The 15,019-nt window shown below is 44.3% G+C and overlaps 1 protein-coding gene across 2 annotated transcripts in view; it reads left to right on the forward strand.

Moving 5' to 3' along the window:
- Positions 1-1,770: 1,770 nt before the first annotated feature.
- The window catches only part of CTTNBP2 (cortactin binding protein 2), a 124,522-nt gene continuing 111,273 nt past the window's right edge, over positions 1,771-15,019 (forward strand). For both annotated transcript variants that reach the window (XM_040343758.1, XM_040343759.1), the window contains exon 1: positions 1,771-1,881. In XM_040343758.1, the coding sequence (XP_040199692.1) occupies positions 1,819-1,881 (63 nt within the window). In that variant the 5' untranslated portion in view covers positions 1,771-1,818. The remainder of the gene's footprint in view (positions 1,882-15,019) is intronic.

Here is a 15,019-nt window from a genome sequence, read left to right on the forward strand (position 1 = left end):
ACACAGTGGGGTAGATTCACGTAGAATGGCGTAACTTTGTGCGGGCGTAACGTATCCTATTTACGTTACGCTTCCGCAACTTTTACAGGCCGTATTCTCAAAAAAAAGTTGCGGCGGCGTAGCGTAAATAGGCCGGCGTAAGCACGCCTAATTCAAATTGTGAAGAGGTGGGCGTGTGTTATGTAAATCAGGCTTGACCCGACGTGATTGACATTTTTCCCGAACGGCGCATGTGCCTTCCATGGAATTTCCCAGTGTGCATTGCTCCAAAGTACGCCGCAAGGACGACTTACGCAAACGACGTAACTTTTTCAAATTTCGACGTGGGAACGACGGCCATACTTAACATTGGTACGCCGCACTTATGCCACCATATAGCAGGGGTAACTATATGCCGGGAAAAGCCTAACATAAACGGCGTAACTGTACTGCGTCGGCCGTTCGTGAATTCGCGTATCTAGCTGATTTACATATTTTGACGCGTAAATAAGCGTACACGCCCCTAGCGGCCAGCGTAAATATGCAGTTACGATCCGACGGCGTAAGATACTTACGCCTGTCGGATCTAATAGATATCTATGCGTAACTGATTCTAAGAATCAGGCGCATAGATACGACCGGCCGGACTCAGAGATACGACGGCGTATCTGGAGATACACCGTCGTATCTCCTCTGAGAATCTGGCCCAGTGAAAGCACTCAAATCCAGTGACAAGGGAGCAGGGGGCAGGCCTGAGCTGCACTGTGTGTGTCAATCAACGCACATAGTGCGGCTCTGGATCGAGCCTGTCTGAGTACCCCTGGGGGGGGGGGGGTACTTGAAAGCAGAAGAAGCGGTGGCAGGGGACCCCAGAAGAGGAAGATCAGGGCTGCTCTGTTCAAAACCATTGCACAGAACAGGTAAGTATAACATGTTTGATATTTTAGAGAACATAATACATACTTACAATGTGATCACTTAGGGAAATATATATCATTTTTTTTTTTTCGCGCCTAAAGGATTCCTCTGGGATAAAAAGGCTGAGAAAAGCTTTTCTTACTAATAATCTTAATAATGTATCCAGCAAGCCAGCAGCCCACCATCCAGCCCTCGCCAGTTTCCATGCGTAGGGAGTGCAGGCTGCTGCAGTGTGTACATTGTTTCAATGCTGATAGAATCAGACATCCCCCAAGTGTCGGATTCTCCTGAATATCTCCATGCAGATGTCTGCTCTGCAGCGATCACACGTATCAGCAATCCAGGCGATCAGAAGTCAGCAATGATAGGATTGTGAGTAAACAGAAGAAATCTGCATGTCTGTGTTCAGGAAGATAAACACAAACATTGCTTTCCTAATCGATGATCTCACGTTTTTACCCCTTTTATCAGAATTTTTTTAAATGATGCCAGTTACTCCACATCAGGCTGGGCATTAGAATGATTGCACTGTGGCTGGGGATTTTAGCACAGGGCACTCATAGGAAGCTTGGATTGTAAATCCTTCACACTGATCTAGTGCCCAGAGGCAGCCTGTTGTGTGCAGACACTCTGCACTGTCCTCTATTGCAGTGTGATGGCAGCAGCTGGTTGTGTGCTGGATCTGGGGAGGAGGAAGGGGAGTCCAGAGCCCCCAGGCAGTGAAGGGTTAATAAGACTAGTGCAGTCCCTCTGAATGGGACTCATAGGGTTAAATCTGTTGCAGGTAGGGGGAGGAGCAGCCAGGCAGTGTGTAATGCAATGCTAGTTGTGGGGGCTGTCCTCCTCTTCTCCTCTCCCTCTCCTCTCCTCTCCTCTCCTCTCACCCGGCTGCATTCACTCCCAGTCTGCTCCAGAGCGAAGATGGCGACGGAGGGAGAGAGCGGAGATCAGAGCTTGTCCTCTGCCCATGGAGAGCCAGAGCATGTAAGATTGGTGTGATGACATCTGATGTGTCCCTGGCATGGGGGATGGATGGATGGGGGGATCTGATCATACTGGGTGACATTGTGCTGGGAGGAGAGGGAATGACAGATGACAGCAGGAGGGGGAAGACAATCTTCCTTCACTGTACACTGATCTGTACTGGATCAGGACAGGCAGATCTATCATCTGATCATCCTAGAGATCCTCTCCTACAGGAGATCCTTCCCTGGGGCTCCCTCCCTGTTCTCTCCATTTTCTTCTCTCATCATGTCTGCGTATGGAGAAGAGGGATCTATAGTTACAGCAGGATTCCTCCCTGCCATGTACTGTGTAGATGGAGTATAAATAGTGGACATCTGCCAGAGAGGGTTTGGTGGTCTGCTCTGGGAGCTCCATGCTGACATTAGGCTTGTTATGACAGAAAAATGATTATCTGGCACGTATGTATGACCTGCATGCATGATACGGATGAAACCAGAGGATGAGCAGAACTGCTAGGCAACCAACATTGATGGAACATAATGTTTTTCTCTTGACAGGTTCTTTTTTGAAACTGAACTCCGGGGAAAAGTAAAACCCTCTCTTGCAGTGGGATTGCCCCCGTACTGCGAGGGTTACTTACCCAATCCTGTGCTCCCACAGGCTCCTCTGTGCTGCTAGATCGGTGTTGGCAGCCTCTTCTCCCCTCTGTGCTGGTGGTCAGATACCCTCTGACATCATCACGTAGAATACAAGGTCCATATCCCTGCAATGGATGTGAACAGTCCACTGTCAGAGCATAGAGGAGAAGAGGAGAGCGCCAGCTGCTAAAGGGTACGGAGGACCAGTTTGGTACGACTGCTTTTCTTGGTCTTATAGACTGGGAGCACTTAACCCTTGCAGTTCCTTGAACTGCAAGGGAGGATTTTTACTTTCCCATGGAAATAATGTATTTTTTTCAGGGTTTTAGAGCAGTCTTTATCAACCTTTTTTCCCCCAGAAATAACCTTGAAATAATTTTCAGGTATTGAGGATCCGCAGGTAACATGAATTATTTAGGGTCAGTGTGAAGTATGTCATTTGCATTGGTGGTCAGTGGCAAGAATGCAACCCTTTACAGACAGCTAAAATTATCATTGGTGTCATGGTACTGGCTCTATTGGACCTGGAATTTTGAGGTCAGTCAACCATAGCTGAAGGAACCCCCAACAACCTCTGAAGCAACCCTTGGGTTTCATAGAATGCTGGGTGAGAATGTCTAAGCTAGAGTGTAAGGCCCTATGCACACTGGGACTTTTGTAAACCAGTGGTGGCCGGTCCAGGTGTGCCTCCCCCCTGCAGGGCCCTGGACTAATGCCTTTGTATGAGATCTGTCTGTTTTTTTTAAGCACATGATTAGAGCCTGAGGCTCTAATTGGCTTGAAAAAGGTTGTGCTCGGAAGCTGGTAAGATAGCGCAGGGGGCTAATGCTCCGTTGCAGCAGTCTGTGATTGCCTGTGTCCCAAGGGTTGCAGGTTCGATCCCGGCGGGATCCACTCAGCCTTTCATCCTTCCGAGGTCGGTAAAATGAGTACCATTGAGTTAGGTAATAATGACAACCATTATCAGCGCTTAGACACAGCAGCATCGCTGTAATTGGCGCTATTGAAGTGTAAGCATTATTATTATTATTACGCCTGAACCCTCTCACTTGTGATACTAGCGAATCAATATTCGCCATCAGTTTCCGGCTTCTCCTCCCAGCCAATCAGGACAGGAGGCGAATCTAAAGAAGACCGGTGTTCCGTCAGATTAAGCAACCCATCAGAATGTGTAACGGAAGTGAGGTTTCATCGCCGCCATCTTGCTACTCCCCGCACTCCTCCACAATAAGGATACACTGAGGAGGGGGCAAGTGGACATCTTGTTACACCCCCCGGAGTTTTGCATTTCATACTTATTTTTAACAGTAAACTGAGTTTATATAGCGAAATACACCCGCATCCACACGGCTGCGAAATTGGTAGCAGCAAGTGCTATGAATGGGACTGCCATCATGCGGATGCGTGGAAAACCTGCGCATCCTATGCAGGCAAAGCATGGCGCTCACACGGGTGTACGATTAAAGTAGAACTACAGGGAAAACTTTTGCTTTCATTTTGGATAGAGCAAGGGAGTGTTATAACCCCTGTCAGATTTTTTTTGCACTATATGGGCCAGATTCTCAGTCAGCGGCGTATTTCTGAGGCGACGTAACGTATCCGATTTACGTTACGCCTCCGCAACTTAGACGGGCAAGTGTTGTATTCTCAAAGCACTTGCTCCGTAAGTTGCGGCGGCGTAGCGTAAATCGGCCGGCGTAAGCCCGCCTAATTCAAATTTGGATCAGGGGGGCGTGTTTTATGTAAAAATACTGTGACCCAACGTGATTGACGTTTTTGCGGAACGGCGCATGCGCCGTCTGTGCAATTTCCCAGTGTGCATTGCTCCAAAGTACGCCGCAATGACGTATTGGTTTCGACGTGAACTTTACTGCATCGGCCGCGCGTACGTTCGGGAATTCGCGTATCTAGCTCATTTGCATACTCAACGCGGAATTTAACGGAAGCGCCACCTAGCGGTCAAAAAAAAAATGCAGTTAAGATCCGACGGCGTAAGAGACTTACGCCTGTCGGATCTAATGGATATCTATGCGTAACTGATAAGAATCAGGCGCATAGATACGACGGGTCGGATTAGGACTTATGACGGCGTACATGGCGCTGCGCCGTCGTAAGTCCTTTCAGAATCTGGCCCTATGTGTTTGTTTGTGGAGATTTCCCTTCACTTCCTCTCCCATAGCCAAACAGGAAGTAAGAAGAAATCCCTGAAAATTCAAATAATTTGTTGGGGACCCCCAGGTCATCAGAACTAGTGTCCCCATTGGAGGATTTCGTCTCTATTACTTTTCTGGCACAACATTTGGGACTTTCTTTAACTTTCACTCTGAATGATGATGGTAGACAGGACAAATAGAGGGGGGATCTCCTTAACGGGAGCACAGACAGTAAAAAAATACTGACAGGGGTTGTAATCCCTCTGATTCGATCCAAAACTAAAAAAAAGTTTTACCTTTAGTTATACTTTAACTGCACCCTTGTGAACGAGGCCTAAGATGTATAAGCGCTAAGCAGTTGACATTCAAAATGTAGCTATAGCATTGGCTAACAAGTATGTGTTTGCATCTGCAGTACTATTAATGGGAAAGTAGAGATTATTTTCAGCAAGCATATGTTTTCAAAAGTATTTTGAGATCTGCAGTGTCAGTTTCCGTATTTCTCATATTTTGGATTCATTTTTAAAGAGGACTTTTCACTCCATATTGGAAAAAATATTTTTTGTCATCTGAACCCCCCGCCCCCCTTCTGAAATGCTGTGCCCAATTTGGGATAAAAAGTCGACTCAAAGCTACTATTTTATATGTTTTACAAGCTTGTTCTTTCATATTTTTGTTATTTGATTACTTACACAAATTTGAAGATTGGTCATTTACTGTCTCTTGACAACCGATATCAGCCACACAAAGGATAGCGTTGTTTTCAATAAGTGGGCCCACATTTGTTATATTCTTCCTGTCTCTACACTGGCCTGCACATTCCATCCTGAACTTTCCACAGTCCACTCTCACAATTTGTTTGCTGCATATCCCACTCCACTTCATTTCACACTGTGCTTACATTCTGTGCTGCCTCCCCCTCTCCACACTGTGCTTACATTCTGTGCTGCCTCCCCCTCTCTACACTGTGCGTACATTCTGTGCTGCCTCCCCCTCTCCACACTGCGCTTACATTCTGTGCTGCCTCCCCCTCTCCACACTGTGCTTACATTCTGTGCTGCCTCCCCCTCTCCACACTGTGCTGTACATTCTATGCTGCCTCCCCCTCTCCACACTGTGCTGTACATTCTATGCTGCCTCCCCTTCTCCACACTGTGCTTACATTCTGTGCTGCCTCCCCCTCTCCACACTGTGCTTACATTCTGTGCTGCCTCCCCCTCTCCACACTGTGCTTACATTCTGTGCTGCCTCCCCCTCTCTACACTGTGCGTACATTCTGTGCTGCCTCCCCCTCTCCACACTGTGCTTACATTCTGTGCTGCCTCCCCCTCTCCACACTGTGCTTACATTCTGTGCTGCCTCCCCCTCTCCACACTGTGCTTACATTCTGTGCTGCCTCCCCCTCTCCAAACTGTGCTTACATTCTGTGCTGCCTCCCCCTCTCCACACTGTGCTTACATTCTGTGCTGCCTCCCCCTCTCCACACTGTGCTTACATTCTGTGCTGCCTCCCCCTCTCCAAACTGTGCTTACATTCTGTGCTGCCTCCCCCTCTCCACACTGTGCTTACATTCTGTGCTGCCTCCCCCTCTCCACACTGTGCTTACATTCTGTGCTGCCTCCCCCTCTCCACACTGTGCTGTACAGTCTGTGCTGCCTCCCCCTCTCCACACTGTGCTGTACATTCTGTGCTGCCTCCCCCTCTCCACACTGTGCTGTACATTCTGTGCTGCCTCCCCCTCTCCACACTGTGCTTACATTCTGTGCTGCCTCCCCCTCTCTACACTGTGCTTACATTCTGTGCTGCCTCCCCCTCTCCACACTGTGCTGTACATTCTGTGCTGCCTCCCCCTCTCTACACTGTGCTGTACATTCTGTGCTGCCTCCCCCTCTCCACACTGTGCTTACATTCTGTGCTGCCTCCCCCTCTCCACACTGTGCTTACATTCTGTGCTGCCTCCCCCTCTCCACACTGTGCTTACATTCTGTGCCGCCTCCCCCTCTCCGCACTGTGCTTACATTCTGTTCCGCCTCCCCCTCTCCACACTGTGCTTACATTCTGTGCTGCCTCCCCCTCTCCACACTGTGCTGTACATTCTGTGCTGCCTCCCCCTCTCTACACTGTGCTGTACATTCTGTGCTGCCTCCCCCTCTCCACACTGTGCTTACATTCTCTGCTGCCTCCCCCTCTCCACACTGTGCTTACATTCTGTGCTGCCTCCCCCTCTCCACACTGTGCTTACATTCTGTGCTGCCTCCCCCTCTCCACACTGTGCTAACATTCTGTGCTGCCTCCCCCTCTCCACACTGTGCTGTACATTCTGTGCTGCCTCCCACTCTCCACACTGTGCTGTACATTCTGTGTTGCCTCCCCCTCTCCACAAGGATTGGTGATAAAACTTCAGAGGAGACACCTTTTTCCCATGATAACTCCTACAGGAGTGAACTTCCCTTCCTAGGGGTAGATATCCTCTCACTTCCTGTTGTCGTATGAAAGTCGGATGTTTGTAACTCAAATGCCTCGTACACACGATCGGTTTTCCCGGCAGTCAAAAGTCCGCCGGGAAAACCGAGAACCTGCTCGGTTGCTTTTCCCCGTGTACACACGGCCGTTTTTCCCGACAGGAAAATTTGCCATGACAGCTTTGGTTGGGAAAACCGACCGTGTGTATGCTCCACTGCAGTGTTTCCCATAGGAAAGCTGCCGAGCAAATAAACGCCGAGAATCGCGGTGGGAAAAAAAAGAACAAGTTCTAATTTTTTTGCTCGCAGTATTCCTGTCGGGAAAACTGCTATGGAGCATACACACGGCCGGTTTTCCTGACCAAAAGCAAACATGGCAGTTTTCCCATCGGGAAAACCGATCGTGTGTACGAGGCAAGGGACTTCCTGTATTTGTCCAAACTGATCATGTTCAATTTTCATCTAGTGGCACAATTACCGGTTAATGTTTATATGTCAAAAGTGTCCGATGTGTCCGCCATAATGTCGCAGTCACGATAAAAATCGCTGATCGCCGACCATTCCTAGTAAAAAGAAAAATTATAAAAAAAAATGCTATAAAACTATCCATCAATTTTGTAGACGCTATAACTTTTGCGCAAATTAATCAATAAACGCTTATTGGGATTTCTTTTTTACTAAAAATATGTAGAAGAATACATCGGCCTAAACTGAGGAAAAATATATATTTTTTATATCTTTTATTATAGCAAAAAGTAAAAAATATTGAATTTTTTTTCAAAATTGTCACTCTATTATTGTTTATAGCGCAAAAAAAAACAAAAAAACACAGAGGTTATCAAATACCACCAAAAGAAAGCTTTATTTGTGGGAAAAAAATGAACATAAATTTTGTTTGAGAGCCACGTCGCACGACAGTGCAGATGTCAGTTAAAGTGACGCAGTACCGAATAGCAAAAAGTGGCCCCGGTCATTTAGCAACAAAATGGTCCGGGGCTTAAGTGGTGAAAAACAAGCCATGTATTGCACACAAAATGTAGAAGCTGAAAGGATGGACAGCCGCACCTCCAAAAAAAACCTTAGGTTGCCTTTATTTTAAAAAACAGTGGATGGAAAAAGCACTACAAATAACAGCAAAAGGTGGGATACAGCCTACGTGTTTCGCACTGCGATCAGTGCTTAGTCATGCTTAGTTTAGGCGCGTGATGTGTTTGAGCAGTAATGGATTTCACTGGCCAGGATATCATTTTAAACTGACCTCTGGAATGCATTACCGCTCAAATGCGCTTAAACACATCTAGGTGCGTTTAAACGCATTTACATGCTTTTAGGCGCATTCAGCGGTTTTTCTGCTCTTCAGCTTCTCTCTTGAACACGCTTTTGATGTATTTTTTTTCTCAGTGTGTAAACGATTACGTGTGCCTAAAAAAAAAAAGCCAAATGTCTGCAAAAGCTGAATTTTTTGAGATCTGTGTGCATGAGGCCTTCAGAAGAATTTGACCACTTTGCTGAGGTAACATTCACTAAACTTTGTAAGTAAAGTGAAGCTCTGTTCATTTTGATTTCCTAATTATGTAAATGGCTTATATAAAACCATGTACACATGACTGGCTCAGTGAAAATTAATTTTACGATGTGTATAGTCTTTTACTCCTTTAGGAATTCAGCTCCACTGAGATCGAACAGAAGTTCCCTCTATGGGTCTGAAGGGATATACTATTAGTGATTGGCGTCCCTGGGCAATTACACGCAGTATAAAAATAAGAAATAGGTTGTTTAGCTTCAGTAAACTGCATGTCTGGCTGGGTTCACACTAGTTGTGACCGTGTCTCACAGCAGGAGGTCCAATGCGTGTCTGTTTCAGTTGAGAATCGGGTCCGAATTTTTGGCTGTATTTGCACCTGAAACGGACCAGAAGATGCACAGGACCCTCCTGCAAATTGGACCGCGGCCGCCCTGGTGGTGTGTGAACCGGCTCCATTCAGAGCCGGTCACAGTCTCCTGTCTTGCAAATTGGATATGGAAAAAGCCACATCCAATTCGCATCAGTGTGAACCCAGCCACCAATAGATCCAGAGATGAATGTAGTAAAAGTTATATTTTCCTGCAAAATCCAAGCTTGGCCCCACCGTTACTGCCTCTTTATTGGCCAGTGATTCCCTCCACCACAGTAATGAACAAGTAGGAATGAAGGGGGAAAGGGTCAAACAAATTCAAGGATTGGTCAGTATTTGTTTATAACTTCAACAGGCCATAGGGTTGATTTACTAAAGTCAGATAGGCTGTTTGCTTTGCCAGAAAGGTTGCACTTTGCAAGGGAATTTGTCCCAGAGCTTAGTGAATGCGGGGAAACTATACTTTGCAAAAAAAACACCCAATCGTGTGCAAGGAAAATTAAAAAAAAAAAATACATTATTATTGCCTGCACAAGTTTGGATAATGGAAGTCCACAGAGCTGTTCACTAATCTCCAGGGAAAATTCCCTTGTAAAGTTCAACTTACCTTGCATAGTGAACAGCCTATTAAGCCGCGTACACGATAATTTTTCAGGTTGTAAAAAATTAAGTTTTTTTTTATGTCATTAAAAACGATCGTGTGTGGGCTTCAAAACATTTTTCGGGTTCTGAAAAACAGGCAAAAATTTTTTTGAATATGCTCTATTTTTTAACAACGTTTTTAACGTTGAAGTTTTTTGGGTTGTAAAAAATGGTCGTGTGTGGGCTTTAACGACGGGAAAAATCCGCGCATGCTCAGAAGCAAGTTATGAGACGGAAGCGCTCGTTCTGGTAAAACTACCGTTCGTAATGGAGTAAGCACATTCATCACGCTGTAACAGACAGAAAAGCGTGAATCCTCTTTTACTAACATGAAATCAGCTAAAGGGTGGCGTCATCCGAATGGAACTTCCTTTTTATAGTGCCGTTGTACGCGTTGTACGTCACCACGCTTTGCTAGAGCATTTTTTTTTCACGATCGTGTGTAGGCAAGGCTGTTTTAATGATCAAGTTGAAAAAAACGTCGTTTTTTCTAGAGCCTGAAAAACATAGTTTTTTACAACCCGAAAAATTATCGTGTGTACGCTGCATTAGCCTTTGGTTAATTAACCCCTATATGTCTGGATCTACCGATTTTTTTACAAAGGGCTTTCACTGCTTGGCAGTCATACATTTTCTAAATAGAAAAACATATATGTCCTCCTTATGTTGGCGTAATTAAGAAAACCTACTGTATGTGATCAACACATTGCAATAAAGACTGAATTGAATCGTTCTTTATAGATCATTGTTGGATTCAGAGCTGAATTTCAAAATATAACTTGGGTGGAAATTGCTTAGAAATATTGATCAGTCTTATTCTATGTAGGGTCAAAAAATTATTTATACTGTACTGTGCAAAGAGGGATATACAGTAATTTTATATACTGCGCACTGCATATTGCATTTGTTTATACCTTATAGTCAGGCCTGGATTTCCCACAAGGCCACCGAGGCCAGGCCTCGGGGCGGCAGGGCGCCGAGGGGCAGCAGTGGCATGGAGTCCCCCAACGCCCAGAACAATGACATACAGTTAAGGGCGGTAAATTGCTTTCTAGCAGGACTAAATGTAATCTGGGGGAATCCGATCGCTCGTTAACAAGTGATTGCGGCAATGTCGCCAAAATCACTTGTAAAATGTGTGCTGCCGTCCGTCCTTGGTTGGCGGGGAGGGGGTGCATTGTGGAACCTGGCCTTGGGGTGGCAGGGAGAGCAAATCCGGCCCTGCTTATAGTTATGAGATTTATCACTTTCATTGTGTACAACTATTCATTATTCATGCTTTTCTGTAACAAAGAACGTCTGAAAAATGGGGATCCATATTGCGTTTTCATGGGATGCTCTAATTACAGTAAATGTACATTGATTCTTTTTCTGTCCTTTCCTAACTTAGCTGACCAGATCAATTTATTTGTTGTCCAACTATTAAAGCCATGTGCAAAAGAATCAAATGAAAGGCTATGCAATATTAATTCAGTGCAACTTTTGTGCTCCTGATTCATCAATTGATTTGGCTTGTTTTGTGAGGCTTTATCTCTGACCCATGCATTGATTATTAACAAAAAAGCCACTGTGCAGACAACATTGCAATTGGGCAATGCAACATGATTCCAAATCAGCCCCAGCCGTGACTGGGCAGGAAAAGAGCAGCAGCCAATTAGTGAGGTTACCCATGTATACTCGCCTGTCCAGTAAAAATGCCTATGCTAAAGAGTAGAACTGTTATTGGCTCAAATTATTGCTCCTCCCACTCCCAGTCTGAGTTCTAGAAGCTGCTTTACAACATATTTATTCCATTTTTATGCTATATATATATATATATATATATATATATATATATATATATATATATATATATATAGCTATATAGCATAGAAATGGAATATATATATATATATATATATATATATATATATATATATATATATATATATATATATATATATATATATATATATATATATATATATATAGCTATATATATATATATATATATATATATATATATATATATATAGCTATATAGCATAGAAATGGAATATATATATAATATATATAATTTATTTTTATTTTTTTAATGAACACATACAGTCGTATGCAAAAGTTTAGGATCCCCTGACAATTTCCAAGATTATCATTTATAAATATTTGGGTGTTTGGATCAGAAATTTCATTTTGATCTATCACCTAACTGAAGGTCACAGTAATATTTCAGTAGTGAAATTAGGTTTATTGGATTAAAAGAAAATGTGCAATATGCATCAAAACAAAATTAGACAGGTGCATAAATTTGGACACCCTTGTCATTTTGTTGATTTGAATACCTGTAACTACTTAGCACTGACTTATTGTAACACACAATTGGTTTGGTGAGCTCATTAAGTCTTGAACTTCATAGAAAGGTGCATCTAATCATGAGAAAGTGTATTAAGGTGGCCAATTGCAAGTTGTTGTTCTCTTTGACTCTCCTCTAAAGAGTGGTAACATGGAGGCCTCAAAACAACTCTCAAATGACCTGAAAACAAAGATTGTTCTACATTATGGTTTAGGGGAAGGCTGCAAAAAGTTATCGCAGAGATATAAGGGGTCAGTGTCCACTGTGAGGAACATAGTGAGGAAATGGAACACCACAGGCACAGTCCTTGTTAAGGCCACAAGTAGCAGGCACATAAAATATTGTAGAGGAAAAGGCAAAGGATTGTGAGAACGGTCAAAAACAGCCCATGGACCACCTCCAAAGACCTACAACATCAACTTTCTGCAGATGGCGTCACTGTGCATCCTTCAACAATTCCGCGCACTTTGCACAGGGAGAAGCTGTATGGGAGAGTGATGCGAAAGAAGTATTTTCTGCACACACACCACAAACATAGTGGCTTGAGGTATGCAAATGCACATTTGGACAAGCCAGATTCATTTTGGAATAAGGTTCTGTGCACTGATGAAACAAAGATTGAGATATTTGGTCATAACAAGGGGCGTTATGCATGGTGGCAAAAGAACACAGCATTCCAAGAAAAACACTTGCTACCCACAGTGAAATTTGGTGGAGGTTCCATCATGCTGTGGGGCTGTGTGGCCAGTGCCGGTACTGGGAATCTGAGTAAAGTTGAGGATCGCATGGATTCCACTCAATATCAGCCGATTCTTGAGAATAATGTGGAGGAATCGGTCACAAAGTTGAAGTTACGCCGGGGCTGGATATTTCAACAAGTCAACGACCCAAAACACGGCTCAACATCTACTCGCCATTTATGCAGAGGAACAAGTACAATGTTCTGGAATGGCCATCCCAGCCCCCAGACCTGAATATCATTGAACATCTGTGGGGGGATTTAAAGCGGGCTGTCCATGCTCGGCAACCATCAAATGGAACTGGAGATGTTTTGAAAGGCGGAATGGTCCAAAATACATTCATCCAGAATCCAGACACTCATTACAGGTTATAGGAAGCGTCTAGAGGCTGTTATTTCTGCTCTACTAAATATTAATGTGATTTTTCTGTTGGGGTGCCCAAATTTATGCACCTGTCTAATTTCGCTTTGATGTATATTGCGCATTTTTTGTTAATCCAATAAACATTATTTCACTACTGAAATATTACTGTGTCCTTTCAAAATGAAATTGCTGATCCAAACACCCAAATATTTATAAATGATAATCATGGAAATTGTCAGGGGTTCCTAAACTTTTGCATACGACTGTATCTACTACAGAGCGATAAAAACAAGGAGCAATGTTAAAGTGATTGTAAAGTCTCATTAAAAAAAACAAAACAAACATGTTATACATACCTTTTGCACAGAGCAGCCCTGATACTCCTCTTCTCGGGTCCCTCTTTGCTGCTCCCAGCCCCTCCCTCCTATCGAGTGCCCCCACAGTCAGCAGCTTCCTATGTGGGCACTTGACCCAGTCACAGCTCCCTGTGTCCATTCAGACATGGACCCCCGGCCCCCTCTCTCCCCTGATTGGCTGACTGACTTTGATTGACAGCCGGGGAAGCCAATGGCGCCGCTGCTGTGTCTCAGCCAATCAGAAGGAGATTCTCAGATGGCTTAGAGATTCGCTGGAGAGAGATGGGCTTCAGGGGCGGCTGCTACACGCAAAAGTTTTTTTTATCTTATCTTATCTAAGATAAAAAACCTTCTGGGATTACAACCCATTTAATGTACACACCGTTCACATGTGGTTCGCAGGTAGTATTGAACCCAAAAGCAAACATTTATCATATTGCAGCTTACCAATTCTTACTGGCTGCATTTGTTTTCTTTTTAAGGCTTTCTGTCTTTTATCCTGCCAGTAAGTCTGTTGTTTTTCCAACAGGACAAGCTGTTCTGCAGATGTAGCAGTAGAAGGTTGAGGCAAACCATGTACCACTGACAGGGGTGCTTACAATGATTAGCTTTTATTTATTATTCACACTGGGGCCATGCTCTTGCGGGGCCGCCCCATTCCTGCAAGCAGCATCTTTGAGGCCGTTTGGGAGCGCATTTATACAGCGCTCCCAAAACACCCTGCCCATTAAAATGAATGTCCATCGCTTCCAAAGCGCCTGAAAAGGACTTCGGAAGCGCCACAACACTTTTAACCCCTTCTTTGGCCACAAGTGGGGGTTAAAAGCACCCGTCTAGTGGCTGAAAAGCTCAGCTTAAACAGCGGTAAAGCGCCGCTAAATAGAGCAGAGCTTTACCACTAATGCTCTGGTGCTTCCCCAGTGTGAAAGGGGTCTAAAAGTAGTGCATGCAGATTACACACTCAGAGCATTTTGTGCTGAAAGTGCACAAGGAACGCAGGTTTCCTGCACCACGTTCTGGTATGAACTGGCCCTGGCGGGCTGCCAAGATTTTGCTTTCCATAGTAAATACGTGAGATTAAAGTGTTATTTTAAAGGCTAAATTTAAATTTTACATAAACTGGCTTATGCAGACAAGGGGCCCCAGTAGTTTAAAATACAGCGCGTTGTTTGTAAAGTATTGTTTGATACAAATGCCATACTTGTAGGCCTTTTCTGTGACACACGAAGCCTGGTCAAAATACTCCCAATATTTACATTCCTATGTCCTGGTTTACCTTGTATTTTCAGGACATGGGCTACAACAAAATGAACATTGAGGCTCATTCTTCATTCTCTGAAGACAATGAAAGGGATTATCACTTTAGTTTTCTTCAAAGAAGGAGGCAGTGACATTATAGACTAACAAGGACCCTCAGGCCAGTGCCAATGCTAAATGCCTTAGCTTGCAGACCCAGGGGCTGAGGTGGGCAACGGGTGCGGAGCTGTCTGCAATAATGGGGGGCATAAAACCAAAATAAGCACGGGATAAACAAAAAATAAATAAAAAATAACATACAGAGTGATGGGAAAGAGG

Source organism: Rana temporaria, chromosome 3 (genome assembly GCF_905171775.1).
Source record: "Rana temporaria chromosome 3, aRanTem1.1, whole genome shotgun sequence".
Lineage (NCBI taxonomy): Eukaryota > Metazoa > Chordata > Amphibia > Anura > Ranidae > Rana > Rana temporaria.